Below are 20,447 nucleotides of genomic sequence, written 5' to 3'. Positions count from 1 at the left end.
AGCACTACACACCCAGCTAGTCCTCGTATATATAAGACCTATAGGTGTTAGTGGTGAGCAACAAAGGTGTCCGGGGTGCGCATGTTATTATTTTAATATGCTTCCGTCCCTAACAGCCTTATTTCATTGAGAGAATGTTGCAACCGCATGTGTTCTCTCCGTTTTATTCACGTACTATATATCAAATCTTTGTTCACTAGTTTCAATTGTGTATTGCTAATTTTGATATTAGAGCGAACTGATCCTTTATTGAATTTTAGCTAAGAAGATTATCAAATTTCTCTCGTTGGTATTTTACAATATATAAATTTTTAAATGAGTTACGGAACTCATTTGCAATTTTCAAATATTTTTAATTTACATACTCATAAGTCATTCAAAAATGACGAGTTCACACCACAAACAATGCATCGAAATCCTTCAGCTCCACTGGGTCTCATGTGTAAGCGTTTAGCTCACTACGCGAACCATTGATACACTGAACCTACTCAATGGAGTTCTGCGACGCAGGTGTTGTAGGTAGCGAGTTGACAACTTTGGAGGTGTAATTTAAAAGTTTTAATTTAACAAATAAAACAAAGTGAAAAAATACTAATGGGCAGAATGAGCTGTAAAAAGACGAGGGAAAGTAATATGGTTATGACAGAGGTAACTAGGATATGACCAGTTTTGCTGAACTTTAGGTTAGAAAATAGGGAGATTTTGAAGATTTATGATTCGGCCGGTTCATATTGACCACTTTCCTCTTCACGGAACTCCATTTTTGACAATATTAAGATAATAGGTCTCTTGAAATTTTATTCGCCCTACTAGATTTTAGGATTTCGGTGCTATGATTTATAGCTAGTTGTTTTTATTCATAAATTAGTCATTTTTGAATAATAATTTTTTTTCATAAATAAGTGATTTTTCAGTAAAAGTCTCATAAGTCAGTTGCTGAAAATAGCGTACATTCAAAATATATTTTTATAAGAAACTTAGAATATTGAAAAAGACGACATCATCACGAAAATTTTCAAATTAATTTGAGTTGAAAATATAATATTTCTCTTTATATTTAAAACGTGATATCAAATATTAGATAACTTAAAAACTCATATTTAAAACTATTGTCAACATTAATATACATTTTTTGACAGTCGACATTCATAAAAAATAAATTTTCGAAAATTCTATATGATTCTTAAAGCATTAAATTTAGTTTGCATTATCTAAACATACGATTATTTTCAAAGTATATCTATATAATGGTTCTTAATAATATTTGTTTTTTTAAGAACTTCACTTGAAAAGGGTTATCAGTGTATAGTTGTCTAAGTCTAAGTCTAGGATTTCGGTGGCATATTCTTCATTATTTTATTTCACTATTATCTTAGTAGCAAAATTGTTTAATAAGTCAAATCATCAATTTCTAAATTTACTCAGAAACAATGTTTTTAAAAACTAATTGTCATACAAATGATTCTCACTATGCTCGATTATGCATAGTTTTTAGTTAATATTTCTTTTGTTGTAGTTTATACGAAAACCGTGACTTTCACAAACCTTCTACCATCATACGTTTTAGTTATAAACATTCATAAGTACGAATGATTGGATAAAGTTATAATTTAACCATAAACCTTTAAAGTGTTCATATACAATGGATGTTACAAAACAGTAATTAGAAAAATAAAATAAAATTCTTTATTAGAATTTCATATCAGAATTTTCCAATTTTTGTATACGAAGTACACTATATTACTATACTATATAACCTAACCTAACCAAACTTAATTTTTTATCTCTTTGGTAAGTTTGGTTCAATTAGATAAGAAAATATAAATAATGTTAAAATGTATAAGAGTTTTAGTATTTACTATTATAATAAATAATAATCTTATTGCCATGGTAAAAATGAGTGTTGATATAAATACGTTCATATTTTTTTTCATTCATAATATTCTAGTTGAAACAGTCACATATTATATATTATTGTGTTAATTTCTAATTAAAAGTTTTTTAGTATATTCGTATTTTTGTGTCTATACAATTATCGTATTACATTAAGTGTTTATTTAATTTAATTAATCACAAATAAACGTAATATTTAACGAACTCGTCTAACAGCGAATTGAATATGTCGGGAGGCGATTATAATGAAAACGCATCGTCCAAAAATGAACAGATGCATGAAGTTTCCATCGATCTTCAAGGAAAACAACAGAACATTTTGGAAAGTTCAGATGATTTGCAGACGCCCGAAAGACTTAGCTCAGTGTCAGAGACGGAGAGGTCTTCAGCCATCGATCCGCTAGTGCTATCCACGACCGATCTCATGTTGCAGATTTTCTATAATATCCGTACAAATCAGCTAAATGAACTTGAAAGTCATGGGCCCGCAGATTTATGTAATTCAATTCCAAATATGCCAGTGATTCATACATCTTCTGTCACCGAGGACTGCCCCGAAGATGTCGAGATGAATACACTGTCTAGTGACTCGTATACGACGCTGAAGGATTCAGTCTCAACCGCAGACGAACCGCCAGCAGAACTAATTCCGATATTCGATGAAAGTATGACATTTTGTTACTATAATTTATTGTCGGATACGGAAAAAATAACACCTACCATTTCAGAAAATTGCGAGATGGAACTTGTCCCGTCCAAGCCGTTACTTCAGCCAACGTCTGAAGTCGATGTTCTCGAGGATTCGATCCCTTGCAGTCGAGCAGTATCGATGTCCAATATTTCTATAAAGTGTAGTATGGTCGAGACTGTAGGCGGCTTGTTAAAACCGTCTGAATCGGTGAGTTCCTTGGAACTGATAACGGATGTCGGTTGTATTGATGGTGCTGCAAAGGAGCCGACGATAACCCCGGTTATTGCAAGACCACGGAAATCATTGTGGAGTAGGACAAAGAAGTTCTTCCTGCTTATGATTTGTTGTGGCTCTAGTAAATGTTAATTATTTTACAACATAATATATGATTCAATGTATGTTTTAATAATTTTATCTATTTAATCGTTTTGTAAAGCCCACTATATTATGTTAAACATTTTTTTTAAATTATTATCATAGATTTCTTTCGTTTATATTACTATATTAACGTAATAATCTATTTTACATTTAAATCCGAGCCCTACTAGTAATTTAAATTCTCAAATTATGGGTGTGAAAAATTGTAGCATTTATTCAAAATATATTCATATGGACAAGTTAGATTTTTAAAAAATCACCATATTATTCACAACAATTTTCATATTAATTTGAGTTGAAAATAAAATATTTCTTTTTGCTTCTAAAATTTTAATATTTAATATTAGATACCTTAAAACCTCATACATATATATTTTCTACATTAAACCAAACAATTCAAATGTTTTGACAGTTGACGTGTCATAAAATATATATTTTCGAAAATTCTATCTGAGTTTTAAATTATTATATTTATTTTACATTATCTATACATACGACTATTATCAAAGAATTTATATTATGGTACTTAAAAATAAAATTTGTTTTTATAAGAACTTCACTTGAAAAAGTTTTGTATCTGTGTATATTTGTCTAGATGGTGGCATATTCTTCATCGATTTATTTTCACTATTATCTTAGTAGCAAAATTGTTTAATAAGTCAAATCATCAATTTCTAAATTTACTCAGAAACAATGTTTTTAAAAACTAATTGTCATACAAATGATTCTCACTATACTCAATTATGCATAGTTTTTAGTTAATATTTCTTTTGTTGTAGTTTATACGAAAACCGTGACTTTCACAAACCTTCTACCATCATACGTTTTAGTTATAAACATTCATAAGTACGAATTATTGGATAAAGTTATAATTTAACCATACACTTTTAAAGTGTTCATATACAATAGATGTTACGAAACAGTAATTAGAAAAAAAGATAAAATTCTTTATCAGAATTTCATATCAAAATTTTCCAATTTTTGTATACGAAGTACACTATATTACTGTAAACAAAACCTGTATAATAAAGACAATATTTTCACAAATCTCATACATATATTTCAGTTGGACGCGTTTATTTACAATACATAAAAATAATTAGTTATTCGTATAAATGTGTATAGAATTTCTATAATTAATGCAGTATAGCCATTTTATTATTAACAGATGATATTTTTGTGGACGAGTCTTAGTAAAACAAATATATCTCTAAATATTAAAATTTCTATACCACATTACTTGTAGGAGTTCAATGTAGGTACGTTTACACGAATAAACGATTTGTCGTGTTATTTAATTGGTATTTTTTTATGATATTACCTATGTATTATTTATAAACGCGTCAAACTATTTTAGAATTAATGTATGTGTTTTTTGAAAATTTTGTCTTTATTATACAGGTTTTGTTTACAGTAATATAGTGTACTTCGTATACAAAAATTGGAAAATTCTGATATGAAATTCTAATAAAGAATTTTATTTTATTTTTCTAATTACTGTTTTGTAACATCCATTGTATATGAACACTTTAAAGGTTTATGGTTAAATTATAACTTTATCCAATCATTCGTACTTATGAATGTTTATAACTAAAACGTATGATGGTAGAAGGTTTGTGAAAGTCACGGTTTTCGTATAAACTACAACAAAAGAAATATTAACTAAAAACTATGCATAATCGAGCATAGTGAGAATCATTTGTATGACAATTAGTTTTTAAAAACATTGTTTCTGAGTAAATTTAGAAATTGATGATTTGACTTATTAAACAATTTTGCTACTAAGATAATAGTGAAATAAAATAATGAAGAATATGCCACCGAAATCCTAGACTTAGACTTAGACAACTATACACTGATAACCCTTTTCAAGTGAAGTTCTTAAAAAAACAAATATTATTAAGAACCATTATATAGATATACTTTGAAAATAATCGTATGTTTAGATAATGCAAACTAAATTTAATGCTTTAAGAATCATATAGAATTTTCGAAAATTTATTTTTTATGAATGTCGACTGTCAAAAAATGTATATTAATGTTGACAATAGTTTTAAATATGAGTTTTTAAGTTATCTAATATTTGATATCACGTTTTAAATATAAAGAGAAATATTATATTTTCAACTCAAATTAATTTGAAAATTTTCGTGATGATGTCGTCTTTTTCAATATTCTAAGTTTCTTATAAAAATATATTTTGAATGTACGCTATTTTCAGCAACTGACTTATGAGACTTTTACTGAAAAATCACTTATTTATGAAAAAAAATTATTATTCAAAAATGACTAATTTATGAATAAAAACAACTAGCTATAAATCATAGCACCGAAATCCTAAAATCTAGTAGGGCGAATAAAATTTCAAGAGACCTATTATCTTAATATTGTCAAAAATGGAGTTCCGTGAAGAGGAAAGTGGTCAATATGAACCGGCCGAATCATAAATCTTCAAAATCTCCCTATTTTCTAACCTAAAGTTCAGCAAAACTGGTCATATCCTAGTTACCTCTGTCATAACCATATTACTTTCCCTCGTCTTTTTACAGCTCATTCTGCCCATTAGTATTTTTTCACTTTGTTTTATTTGTTAAATTAAAACTTTTAAATTACACCTCCAAAGTTGTCAACTCGCTACCTACAACACCTGCGTCGCAGAACTCCATTGAGTAGGTTCAGTGTATCAATGGTTCGCGTAGTGAGCTAAACGCTTACACATGAGACCCAGTGGAGCTGAAGGATTTCGATGCATTGTTTGTGGTGTGAACTCGTCATTTTTGAATGACTTATGAGTATGTAAATTAAAAATATTTGAAAATTGCAAATGAGTTCCGTAACTCATTTAAAAATTTATATATTGTAAAATACCAACGAGAGAAATTTGATAATCTTCTTAGCTAAAATTCAATAAAGGATCAGTTCGCTCTAATATCAAAATTAGCAATACACAATTGAAACTAGTGAACAAAGATTTGATATATAGTACGTGAATAAAACGGAGAGAACACATGCGGTTGCAACATTCTCTCAATGAAATAAGGCTGTTAGGGACGGAAGCATATTAAAATAATAACATGCGCACCCCGGACACCTTTGTTGCTCACCACTAACACCTATCGGTCTTATATATACGAGGACTAGCTGGGTGTGTAGTGCTGTAATAGCTCGAACAGCTGTGGTCGGGATTGCCGGGCAAATACTGTCGAGCTGCGTAATGCGTGTAGTGTATTTTTCGTGTATTATGTGTGTATTATGATATAATATCATACAACGTAACACTATAGAGTATATTAATATATTGTAAAATACTAAAATGTAAATTCTCGATGAAGACTAGCCGTGGTTATAGACGCGCATTAATCGATTGGTATAATCAACATTATTAATGGACGTTATAAATAATAATTGTTCGTGATGCAGATAGGGTGGAGTGGAGGATTATCAGTCAATTCGAAACCTTAAATCTAATTTTAAACACCAAATATAAACAATTTTGAATTTTTACACTTGCGTGTTATTATATGAAAAAAAATATATATTTATAATTTATATTTTAACTCATTATTATAGTGTTATAACATCTTGTATAAGTATTAAGTATATAAGAATAACAAATTATTTTTGAGCAGCGGCCCAGTCCGCCCCTGCGAGTATATTCCCCTCCATTGCCTGGCTCATCAAAATTTCATACAGTTATAGCTACTTAACTACTCGTTTAAAATTTTTGAAAAAATATACACAAACAGTAAGTAAAATGCTTTAAAATATACACATAATGAAAATATTAATTTTTATTTAATGTTGTCTTAATACTGTCTTCAAATATGGTATGCAAAAAAAAAATGACTGTAACATTGATACTATTTTCTCTAAAAAATCATCATATATGATACAAAATGAATTTTTTATATCAATATCATGCTTATATTGTACACCTGTAGTAATAAACGTAGGTATTTGGATTTTAATATTGTTGTTACAACAATGTTTCACAATATACTAATATGCATGTATAAATAATGTAAGGCAATGCTTATATAAAAAAAAAAAATGTTTATTGTTAAACAGTTTATGTATTAAATGTAATATACATTTATGTCTATAAAATAAACTAAGTGTTGGTAGTACTTACAATAACAATATTGAAATGTAGCTATAGTATACTATAGGACATTATATTCTTTTTAAGTGATATAATGTAATCCTTAAAAAGGCACATATTTTATATGTTTAATATTTATAATGAAAAATGTATATAACTACATCATTATTATTACACTTGTCTTTATTTTGATTTGAAAACAAATTATATAGGTACTATTTTTAATGAGCTTACAAAGCAAAAATGACTAGATATTTTACTTATTGTTATACATTAAAGACATTAATTTAAAAAAAAAAATTAAAATCAGTGTTTACATAAATCACTGGAAGATCATACACATAAATATCGTTATTTACACATACAAAGCGTACATATTTGATTTGTATTTATATATGCTTATTATAAGCAATAACAAAAAAATAAATACAAATTTCCAAACCAAAAGATGCAGACTTATTAAAGTAAACATACAAAAGTAGTTGTTTGTTATGACGGCCGGACTGCTGCAGTTTACTTAATATTATGATGCATAATACTATTACTTACTATATATATTATATATATATAAGTATTACAGTTTCGGACTTGATTTATAATAAATAAGAACACAATTGAAGTCATATATGGCACATAATTATAATAACAATAAAATATGTTCCGTATTGACTATAAAATCACCAAATTTGGTAATATGAAATAAACAATATTGCAGAACACCTAAAGTATTATTATAATATTATTATCAGTTACATTTTATACCATATATGAACATAAAATTGTATGGATGTAAATTTCCAAAAATTGTCGAATTTTCAAAACCAACGTCGATACTAACGATAATACTTACATATATATCACAATAGATTACGATCCTACACAAACACGTCTTGTAATTATTATTATCATGATTGAAAAACAATAATACTACTGTGGATATAACATATATGACCGATTTCCCACGCAATAATCACGTCGCATTTTAATATATTGTCGGTGACGATAGCGTTAATGTGATCTTGAATTGAATTTTTTTGCGTGAGTAACAACTATAAACTCAATTTTTTTATTGAGTTATCATAGTGCCATTAATAGTATTGTTATAATATTATATGTGAACCAGTGGACTTGGTGATAAAAATTCGGACTGGCCTTATTGGTCGATGCGAAAATTCAGCCGTTTTCACAACATTGTCGCTGAATAATGCAATATAATTAACGAGGCCATCAATATTCACATATAATTATAATATATTAAACTCAGCTGTATACTTATTTCGTACTTTTTCAAAGTGATAAAATCCGTTGACCGTCGAGCGGAGGAGAGTCAACATATCGTAATGATATAATATAACATTATATTATTAATCGTAAAATCGCCTGATATGTCTTGTGATTTTTATTTCATCGCCAATTCGTGAGTACCAGGACAATATTAACAATATGTGGGTTGCAGCAGCAACCTGGCCGTACAATGTCATCTGTGATTTGGTTTGAAATATGAATCGAAACCACACTGTTCAGTGGTTATTACGATTCATCAAATATGCATTGCGTTCAAGTGTTGTACGTGTTTTTTTTTTCATCGAATTCGTGACACAATTTGACGACGAGGTCGAGAGTATGTGATGAGATTATCTTCGACCAATCCATTTTTATAGCTTTCAAAATGCACTAAAAATTAAAAACAAAATCAAATAAGTACCGTACTATACTGTAAGCGCTGCAGTTTAAAATATGATTACAAATGTTTAAATATTATTAACAATACTTAAAACAAACATAATATGTAGGTATATATTATACGTTATTTTAGAAATGGGTTACTCGCAGGGAATTAATCCCATCAGAATAAATAAATTTGAAACATTTTATAGGCGCCAAATAGGTAAGCCAATAATCAAAAACTAATATTCCGTTACTTTGCTACTCCCAGAATTTACTTAAATTTTGGAACATTGTTCATAGTTTCTATGACCCATGCTAAACTTAACCGTGAATTTGCTCTGCAGTAAGGTGTATCAAAAACATAGATGAATTAATAATTTTTATTTATTTTTTCAATTAATTATTATTAATTATTTAATTTTTTGCGTGGAGCATGTATACGAGCAATGTACCGGTCCAATTTACGTTTTTCCCTTCATACGTATTATACTTAAATGAGTATTTTATACAAACATATTTTTGCTAATAAGAAAGTCCATTGAATTTTATAAGGAAATTATTTTATTTTTTTAATATTTATAAATTTAATTTAAAAGTCGAAAGAGTAGTTTTGACATATTTATAACTTGATATAAAGATACTAACGATCATATATGTACAGTAGGTGGTGTGGTATATGATAATAATAATAATAGGTTAACATTATATAAATTCCTAGGCCTATGATTAATTTAAAATTATAGTTGTATAGTATTGATACGGTCAAACACCCAGTTTAATACACGGTTTATACATAAACATTTTTTGATCTGTAAAAATTGTTGGCGTATAACATAATAAATAATTATGTAGCTACAACAGTAAACTGACACTATACGTCTCAGTAAGTTCATGTTTTACATAAAATCATTATTAAAGATTTTTCTTTCGGTACATAAACTTAAAAACCTAAGACGATAAGAGAAATTCAATTTTAGTTCATCAAAACTTTGTTAATAGGTACAATAATATTTATAATTAAAAAATAAAATTTTTCATTTGTGATTATGTATAGAGGATTGTATCAGACACAGAATATCCGTTAAATCACATAAAAACGGAACTCAAAAATATTGTCTAATAAGTACTTACACCTAAACTTAAACGTGCTTTGTGAATCAACCCGCATAGTAATTATTCAGTTTTGTATTTTTAATGTTGTATGTATATACATATATAATGTACATTCTACGTTACCTTAAAATATATTAAATATGTAGTAAACTCACGTGTTATTCCAGGTGCAATTTCCGGAACATCTTCATCTATGGCTAGTCTTTCTTCTCTGGTCACACTCTCTGGTGCACAGCACACCACTGGCATTTTTCCTTTGAAACTGCAAATGGTCGGATACTTTACGTTGTCCCTGATGTCCTGAATGGCTGTCTTGCAGTCGTCCAATACTTTGCACACGTGAGTTTTCCCCGAAATTAAACTTTTCTTACAGACTTCGTCTACAATAAAACAAATGTTATCGATAAAATATGATATAATAAGTGATATTTGTACAAGTATTGTCATAATTATATTACAACGGTGTTTTTTGTTATAACTTTCTTCGGCTACCAATTTTATATTTCTGACAAGATAGGATATGATTTAGAAACATATAGTTGATATATTTCCTAGTTGCATTTAACAACTCTATTATACTACTCCAAGTATCTGTACTAATTACCCAATACTGTTAATAATAAATTCAACTTCACGTGTGCACTAGGTATCCTTGATTCTATTGAAATATATAGTTTGTCTAAGGTGATGAACAGATTTTAATTTTGAGTTTATGTCTTCATTTTTCACATTTATACGATTGGCACAACTTGAATGGTATATATGTAAGTACAATATAGATTTAACTATTAAGGTTACTATACTATGTCGTAACCAGTTTTAAATCGGTACTATTTTTAATACTTTGTGTTTTGTTGAACTGCATTAATAAGTGTCGAGTGCAATCAGAATACATCCACTTTTTTTCTCACATATTTTGTGGTTTGTTTAGTTCAACGCTCAGACAAAAACAATAGCAACAACGAATACAAAGAGGAAATCGTTATTCTATACAAGTATTTTTTATTTTTATTTTTGTTAATTAAAAACAACAATATTCAATGCCACGATGTGTAATAAACTGCAGATTTTTTACCTAGGTTAATATGTTATTGCACCAAAAAACCCAACTATATCACTATTTAGTTTCCACAATACATATCACTTAAGTTTCATTAGTTTTTGCTGAGTATTTCGAGTAGGTAACATAAATGAAAAAGTAAACCGGATTGTTGTTATAATTTTTTTTTTTTATTATGATTCGTTGACATTTGAGTCATTTTACCGTAGTTTCTACCACGAGATTCACCAAATATATCGGTATCTATTTACTCACAATTTTTGCTGTGTTCATATGAATGATAGCTTATGTTTAAATTTTGTTATTTTAGTGTGTAAATTATAAAATTGTTCAATTTTGCGATGAAAATGTAGTCATATATATTATTATTACGTGACATTGTAGTCATTCCACAACTGTTAGTTTTTTTTTTTTGTTTATAATATAATTACGACAAAATAATAATTATATAGTTGAGAAGTGGTTATAAAACAAGTTTCCTGGTGCTTACACTTAGTATTATATAGTGACATAGCTCAGCCACACATTCAATTTTATACATTATACCTACCTATCCACATTAATTTGTTTTCTTATAAAATACACACTATTCTAGTTGTTCTCTCATTGAACTTGATAGTTGAACGTTGTTCAACGACCTTGAATATTAAATTACACATTTTTTTATTGAGTAGTCTATATACGAAGCATATATTTATTATTATTATATAAAAAAAATACATAAATTAAAAAATATTGTTCCACGTCGTTTCGTGAGGTAGGGATTTTAATAATAACTATTTAAATTATTGTAGTCTTAGAAATTATAATGGTTAGATACTAAACATTGAATATCTACATAAATTTGTTTTAAACTCAATTAGAGAAATTGAAATTCTACATTATTATACACCTGGATTACAAATATTATTAGGTATGTGAACAAGATAGTAAATAATAGTAATTATTTTAAGTTGTAATAATTACAATATATATACAAACATATATAACGCGCTAAATTATGTTTATTTTACTCTAATATTTATTGACATTGGGTAATTATAAATTATAAGTTGTCTCAAAGAATTAAATCTGAATGAGTTTCCTTCATGTGAAAAGTAGGTGCATTGTATTTATTTTGTGTTTGTTTAAGTTTCCATTTTTAAGACCCCCTTTATGGCATATAATTTTATAATATTCAGATTCCAGCTATTAAAAATAACGAATATTTTATGGTTATTAATATGCTAATATGCAATCGCTAATTAATATGTATATTTTAATGAAAATAAGATATTCAATCCATTATGTACCGAACGTATATAATAATATATCTTACTAAAGATCAAGGTACAACAAGTTTTTGGTAGGTAACATCCTAATATTATATGCAAAATAATGAGGTCATAATAAGACTATACCTACAATTTGATCACAATCGTTATTTCTATCAAGAATGGTAAAAATTATGCCTAGGTAAGTAATTAAAATAATTTTCATTTTTTTTTTTTTTTTTAGATATCAATCATTTGAATATTAAGTAATTCATCAAAAATTTCCATAATTAAGGTTAATATAACCAAAAAAACCCTATGTTTAATTTTGATTATGAATCATAGTATAGGTGATATGATTATTAATTATTTCATTATTTGCTCTTGGTAAAATTATACGCCAATGAAACTTTTTTAATTTATTCGTTAAAATGCAAAATAAACACTTAAATCCAATTCCAAATGTGAAATTAAAAATATTTTTTAAGGTAATTTTTAAAATTTATAATAATTTAGTTTTCTGCCATGAAAGCCTAATAAAATTTATTTATTTTAACCTCTATAATTTACAAATTAACTACAAAAAATACATTGACATTTCATTCTCTTAAAATAAGTGCATTGAATTGTTTTAATGTTGTAAACAAACTACTAACATTTAGATCTTTTTTTACCAAAAAACATACAATTTATAAATTGACTTATTAGTTTTTGTTTTTGTATGATCAATAACTTGTCATCAATAAAACATATATGTATCTAATTTAATTTGTATATTTTAGGCCAAAATAAAAATAATATACAAAATACAATAAATTATGATTCACATATAAGGTAGGTATACCTATATAGTATAACTGTATTTCTAGCTATAAATTATTTATAGAATAACTATGATACCTGAAGTTTCAAAGTGATTATTTTTTAAATATTTAGAAATAATTATAATAGATTAAAGTGATGGACAAACTCGGATTTATGAAATCCGGTTTAATTTTTCCGTTCAATGACCTATTTCTATATTTTAATAAATTTAATATCTACCAAAGGTTAAATGTATATCTTAAAGCGTATTTTGACTATTAGTTTGATCTTGCACTAGGTCAAATCTAAAAACTAAATCAATAAATCTGAATAGTCCAAATAATTTGGTGAATCCGTACAAAAATCCGATTTAAATCCAGATTTTAATATCAGGATATTCGTGTAATTCGAATATTTGCATTTACCCACCCTCTTTTATAGTTTATTAGATTTATTTACAGTTATAATAATATAACCTATCGACATGATTGTTATTTTTTAATTACTAAAAAAAACTACATTCCTTTTAAGTTCTATACCTAACTATCAACTACATACATGCAGTAAGTAAAATATAAACTATTTAACATTAAATAGTAATTTATTTCCACGACTCTCAAGTCTCAACAATAGACGATATAATATTGTGAACACGTGTTTTAGCTTTAATGACTAAATTGATAATTTCGTATCGTGGTAATAATATGACGAGTTTTACTCACCTTCGTCCAACCACAATATGTCTGGTGGAGTGAACGTCGACGAAGAGGCCAATGCAACGAGCAGAGCATAGCAGAAAATGTATGAGACGTACATACCTAACAATAACTATATTGCAGCTCCGCGTTGGACGACACTGAATGAACGAATGAGAACCGACGATGCAAGAGGTACATTGTAATTCCCACAAGATCGGGAAAACTTCAACGAACCTAAAAAACCGGTTCTGAAATAATTGTATGCACGGCATACGATTTGTAGTTTCCGATTGGGTTTTTGTCCAACTAAATTACGTTTACTCGTATACCACACAGTGTGTTAATAAATATTATAGTAGTACAACAGGTACTCGATTAATTACGATGTTGAGAAGGGGAATGTATCGTTTTTATTTAAGATAATGAGTGATTTTAGATCAAACGATTTGATTGACATCACCGTTTGATTGCGATAAAAATAATTAGGTTTTCAACATTTTGACGGGTTTATGATAGAAAATTGGACGTACCTAGTTGTTACTTTGGTCATATTCAAAAGGAAAAAATTAAGATTAACAGATAAAACCAAAAAAACAAAAAGATAAGAAATTTTCGTGTTTTAAACAAAATATATTTTTGAACTTTCCACTTCATATTTATACTACCATTTTCTAGTCATGCTGTAAGCTTGAAAATATTTTAGCACTTTTGCACAGTATTTTATGTGATAAAATTGTTAACCAAACTTTCCTCATTCTATATTGACTTACCTATATAAGTTAATAACAGTAATTCTAGTAATATTTTAATTTAAATTGAAATAATTACAATGTAATTCATGCGATTTGTTTTTAGCAAAATATATTTAAACTTATTTGTATAATTGTATAATAAATAAAAAAATAAATTACTAGATAATAGTAATATAAAAAAAGGCGGGTAAGTCGTGGATGTCGCTCTGCTGTACAGTAGGTCACAAGTGGGTTACTGTAATGTATGGAATTAAATTTGAATCCAATGATATTATATCATTGTATACGAAAAACGATTTTGAGCGAAAACAGTTTATCTGAATATATTATAGATTATTAAAAATTTTCAAATCTTAGATATAAAAAGAAAATTTTTTATAAATTTCTAGTTTAAAATAATTTGCGAATTTTCGTGATTTTCACACATGTTGTGAAAATTCAAACTTTGAATGCTTGTAAAAAAATATTGTGTTAATATATTTCTTTTATTTCTCACCTGCTATTGTAAAAATATGTTAGGAGCCCTATATACAATTTTAAATTCTAAGATATAAAAGGAAAATTTTTAATGAATTTCTAGCATAAAATAATTTATGAATTTTCGTGATTTTTACGTATGTTGCAAAACTCAAACTTTGAATGCATATAAAAAAAATTTTTGACCATGTATTTCTTTTATTTTTCAACTGCTATTGTAAAAATATGTTAGCAGCCTTGTATTAAATTTTCAAATCTTAGAATTAAAAAGAAAAACTTTTATGAATTTCTATCTAAGATAATTTGAACATTGCCGTAATTTTTACGTATTTAGTCAAAATTTGTACTTTAAATGCTTATAAAAAAAATCGTGCCTACGTATTTTTAATATTTTTTAACTGCTATTGTTACAATGTGTAAGAAGCCTTTTATTAAATTTTCAAGCTTTTCTACCGAACAAATAATTTTTTATCGATATTTATAGAAAAAAAAACTAAAAAAGTTGAAAAATTAAAATGTCAGTAAACAGCTCAAAACAAATCTAAATATTTTGAAAATTTTATAAAATATATAAAACGCCTATATAAAAATTCAGTCAAAATTTCAAATATCTGCGGTCATTTGTTTTAGAGTTACACCAATATAAGAAAATCGCTAAATGTGAAAATCCAATGTTATAAAAATTTAAATTTCAAATGCTCATAAAAATTTAATTGGAATTTTCGGTGGAATTTTTATTTGTGATAAAGATTGAAAAACTTGTAAGGAATCTTGTATTAAATTTTCAAATCTTAGATTTAAAAAGAAAATTTTTTATGAATTTCTAGCTTAAAATAATTTGTGAATTTTCGTGATTTTACGTATTTTGTCAAAACTCAAACTTTGAATGATTATAAAAAAAATTGTGACTATGAATTTATTTTATTTTTCAACTGCTATTGTAACAAATGTTAAGAGCCTTGTATTCCATTTTCAAGCTTTTGTGCCCAACAAATACATTTTTATCAATATTAATTTAAAAAAAAATAATAATGATCGAAAATTTAAAATTCCTATGAATACCTAGTTCAACTTAAGTCGAAAATTTTTAAAATTGCACGGTGGATAGAATATATTTATATAAAGATTCGGTGAAAATTTCATGTATCTATGGTGATTTGTTTTAAAATTACATCAAAAACCAAAATCGATTTTGTCGAAAAATGAGTGTGCGTAAAATTTCCCGTTTTCCCCTTAATTTTTAGTTTGTTTTTCTCGATAATTTAGAAAAGTATTAAGAATTTTTCACTTTTGACCAACTAGGTTAAGTACAAACTAGATTCACTTTCTGATCGAACGAGGTACTGAAGTCAAAAATCGAAGCATTTTTACTGCCCCAAAACGTGATGACAGACACAAAAAAAACACACATCATGGTAAAATCAATACATTCATCGCTCCGCTCAGAATCTAAAATTATTTAAGATCATCTATGTCTTCAGAAAGACTTAATAGTCTTCCAGTTCTTAACATAGAAGCTACTCTTACAAAGAACTTAAATTACTCAGACTTGATAAAATAATTTGCAGCAAAACAAGCAAGAAAAAAAACTGATGGTTAAATGGTTTTATATATTAATATTAAAATGTATTTAATAGTATGTTATATATTTTATGTTTATTTTATATTTTATTAGTATATTACATATTATATACTGTTATTTTTAACCTAGCAAGAAAAAAAACTGAAGTAATTATTTTATATATTATATTGTATTTAATAATATGTTATATATTTTATGTTTTTTTTTTATTAGTATATTACCTATATTCTGTTATTTTTAATATATTAATAATATTTACCAAGCCACTGAATTTGCTTGTTTTTTTTTTAAATTCTATTTATCTAAATACTAAATCCATATAACACAAATCCCTATAATTAGTATTAGTAGTATTAATCACCAACTAGTTTTAAATTTAATTATATGCAAAGTGGGAGGGCGCAAAAAATTTGTTGCCCACGGGTGCCAAAATCTTAAATACGGCCCTGACGACAACCATATCGCACGAATCGTATACCTAAACTTAATGTAATAATAATATTATAGCTTATAAAATATAACTACCTAACTTTATCCAAACATTTATTAATAAATTTATTTAACATAGTTTGGCATAATAAATTCATTTGCAATACGTTAGTTTTATGATTAAAACAATTTAATATAAATTAAACTTCATTTTCATATTTTTTTTTTTTAGAAAGTTTATATTTTTACTGAACTGTAATTTTTTTTGAGTTTAAACGGTATTATTTTTTTCAATTGTTTAAATTTTTGCTGTACATTTTATTAAAATTTACATTAATATTTATAATTATTTAAAAATCATAACATATATTATTATTTTATGCATCTATCAAATTATCTGGTCTTAGTGTCTTACAAGTCTTAATTAATGTACCTATTGTAAATTAAATATTGTTATAGATTGTCCTTTAATGTATTATCCTTTATTTCATGGTATTGTTGTTCTAATTATTATAAGACTTAAAATAATATGAACTAAGTTGTCTCGTACTTTGGCATGGAGATTTAAAGTTTACGTAGGAAACCTTTGAAGTTATAATATTCAATAAAAATATGCCTGTTATAATATTGTGATTGCCCAACGGTCGTACTAACATTGCAGTGATTAATATGATCTTAAAATCTTAGAGAAATAATGGAGTATATTTTTTCAAATCAACCCTTTCATTTTTAAAACACTTTAGCACAAAGTAAAGCACTGGCAAGCTGCAATTGACAGTTCACTTTTTATAATTAGTTGTTTGCTATTTAAATTAAAATTACAAATATTAATGCAAAATTTACAGCTCAACTCGTAGACATATTTTATTTATTATAGACCTACTAATCAAGAATATTTAGGGTATTTTTTCAATTTAAATTTAAATTTAGAAAATATACATTCTGTAAGTACCTAGAGGTGTAGAGTGGAACATAATGTAAGTATATAACGAGAGAAATATAAACATACAACATTTTTAACTGCCATTATAACTACATAAACAATGAGTAATTATATACATTTTATTTTTTATTTTTTTATTCTATTTTTTTATGTGAAGAATACTGACTTACACCGGATTTATCCATTAGGATATCTCACAAAATAATGGAAATATCAAAATGCTGGTTTTACCACAGGAATAAGAACTAAAAATGATTTCAATTTTTTAATTTATTCAAATGTTTTGGTAAAAGATTTAAAATGTATTTTTTTTATTTAATTATTTTCAAAAAAAAATTAAAGATTGCCATTTAGTAGAGTTTATTTTTCTAAAAATATTGAAATTTCAATCTTAATTTCCTGATTTTTAGTATTTTTTTCTAGTTTTGAAGAAATAAAATATGATTACAACTTACTAAGCACACTGAAATCGATCTGCCAGCCGTATAAAATTTTGAAACTTCAATATTTTCAGAAAAATAAACTCCAAAAAATAGCCATCTTTAATTTTTTGGAAATAATCAAATAAAAAAAATATATTTTTTAAATTTTTTATCAAAACATTAGAATAAATTAAAATATGTAATAATTGTAGTTCTTACCCCTACTATATTTTAGTTCTAAAATTCTGTGAGTTTTACAAAACCAGAATTTTGATATCTCCATTATTTCTGGAGATATAGCATTGGGTAAATCCTTGCGGGACATTCTGTATAATATATAAGTAAAATCGCTATTAATAAATAATTGGTATCTAGTTAAAATAGAATATTAAATACAGAAACGTGCATGCAATGATGCATATATCTTTATTAATTTATGATGGTGTTTGATCGTATTTCATCATTAAATAGGTAGTTTTGTATCTAGTTATTGTTTAATTACAAAAAAATTATGTTATTTACAATTATTTATGGATACAAATATAAAGTTAAGCCACGTTCGCTGTAAATGAAAATTATTAAATGAAATAATCGAATTCAACTTAATAAATAATACTTAATATCTAAATATAATAATAAAATATATTTTTTACAACACCTAGGAAATATTAACTTAATGAAAAAATTATACACTATGTATTCAACAAAAATATATTATGTATTATTTATCATAGTTACAAAAATATTTGATAACCTTAAAGTTTGGCAAATAATATTAAAATAGGTAAATTATTTTCAAACATTGTAAATATTTTATCTAACAGGCAAATTTGAGGTAATTTATTAATAAAATATCAACTAAGGTAAAGAAGGAAGTGAATAGATATATATTTCTAAAAGTGAAATTATCCCTTAAAATACGATTTGACCAACGTGTTGAGGTAGGTACTCGGAAGATCAACAGTTTTTAATGTTAGGTTACATTTGTTCAAGGGAAAGTTAGTTATAGCTTATTACTTTCTCATTAGAAAGTAGCAAAAAGTATCATTTTAAAATACCAATAATTTCGATAAAATTTACCCTTCTTCTCTTTCATTTCCTTCGCCGTAAGTCATGATCATACAAATACAAATAAACGTATGTATAATTTTAAATCGTAATTGTGAATTAGCGGGTATAGATACTTATCTAACTCATAATCAATTACTTATATTATTCTCAAAAATGATTAATTTAACTGTTTTTCAAACTTTAAATACTTAAAAAGCAAAATAAGACAAAGGTTTTTAATATTTTTTTTAATTGTATTTAAATTTCATAAAACCCCCTTCAAATCTAAACAATCCTCTCACTCATTACCTGAATGTCCACCTCGTCGTCTCAAACATAATTTCACTCCTCCGTGATTCTCTTCCGAATTCTGCTATACCTATATGGAAATACATACATATATTAACAACACAAATCTATAAAAAAAATATATCTAAATGAAAAAATCAATTAACCAATTTGGCATTTAAGTGTCAAATGCCCATATAGGTATAGTGGCTAATTACAAGTAAAGAAATTCAGAGTGCGTAGGCAGATAATAGATATATCATGCAATACTCACGAATTATGACAGATGAACAGTTATGAGTTATGACAAGTAGTCAACATTTTATGTTCGAGCGTTCACATATTATTGAATAAAAGCGTGGATATAATGGCAAACGTCTCAAATGTGTTTTTAACTTTTTTATTTATGACTCAATAGGATTGCGTTATTAAATATTGCTAAATGCATGAGATATTGTATATTTCATACACATATTGGATTGTTATTAGAATTAATTAACAGTTAACGTTTGAGCAAATTTAATCTGGAAAAATGAATTATTAATTACCTTCTTGAAACTCGTATTAAAATTTAAATATAAAAAAACTATTCACTCGGGCACATCGATAATATTATTCTACATTGCTCTATAATAATTAATATATAAACTGACAAACTGTTTTCTGTTGCAATAACTTATTATTCTAGTGTATTATTTGTTACCTATTGCTTATTTTACACGTGTGTTATACAGAGAACGCATATTATGTGTATGTAATATAGCTATAGATACTAAATAAAACTTACTAATTGAAAATTCATGATTTGTTCTTTTTTTCTTCAAAAATTTGAATCAGGTTCTAT

At 26.4% G+C, this 20,447-nt stretch overlaps 1 protein-coding gene across 1 annotated transcript; it reads right to left on the bottom strand.

The window, feature by feature from the left end:
• Nucleotides 1-8,445: 8,445 nt before the first annotated feature.
• LOC107167142 (proclotting enzyme-like) lies at nt 8,446-13,844 on the bottom strand. Its single transcript, XM_015516053.2, has 3 exons — nt 13,685-13,844; nt 10,001-10,225; nt 8,446-8,738 (listed from the first exon to the last, which is right to left on the bottom strand). Exons 1-3 carry the CDS (start codon nt 13,776-13,778, stop codon nt 8,647-8,649), a joined length of 411 nt encoding a protein of 136 aa, XP_015371539.1. The 5' UTR covers nt 13,779-13,844; the 3' UTR covers nt 8,446-8,646.
• Between the last annotated feature and the right edge of the window lie 6,603 nt (nt 13,845-20,447).

The sequence above is a fragment of the Diuraphis noxia genome, unplaced genomic scaffold, assembly GCF_037042655.1.
Source record: "Diuraphis noxia isolate RWA-SAM2 unplaced genomic scaffold, SU_Dnox_SAM2 contig0002, whole genome shotgun sequence".
In the NCBI taxonomy this organism is placed as follows: Eukaryota; Metazoa; Arthropoda; class Insecta; order Hemiptera; family Aphididae; genus Diuraphis; species Diuraphis noxia.
The sequence above is the reverse complement of the archived record's forward strand: the minus strand, read 5'-3'. Positions and strand labels throughout refer to the sequence as shown.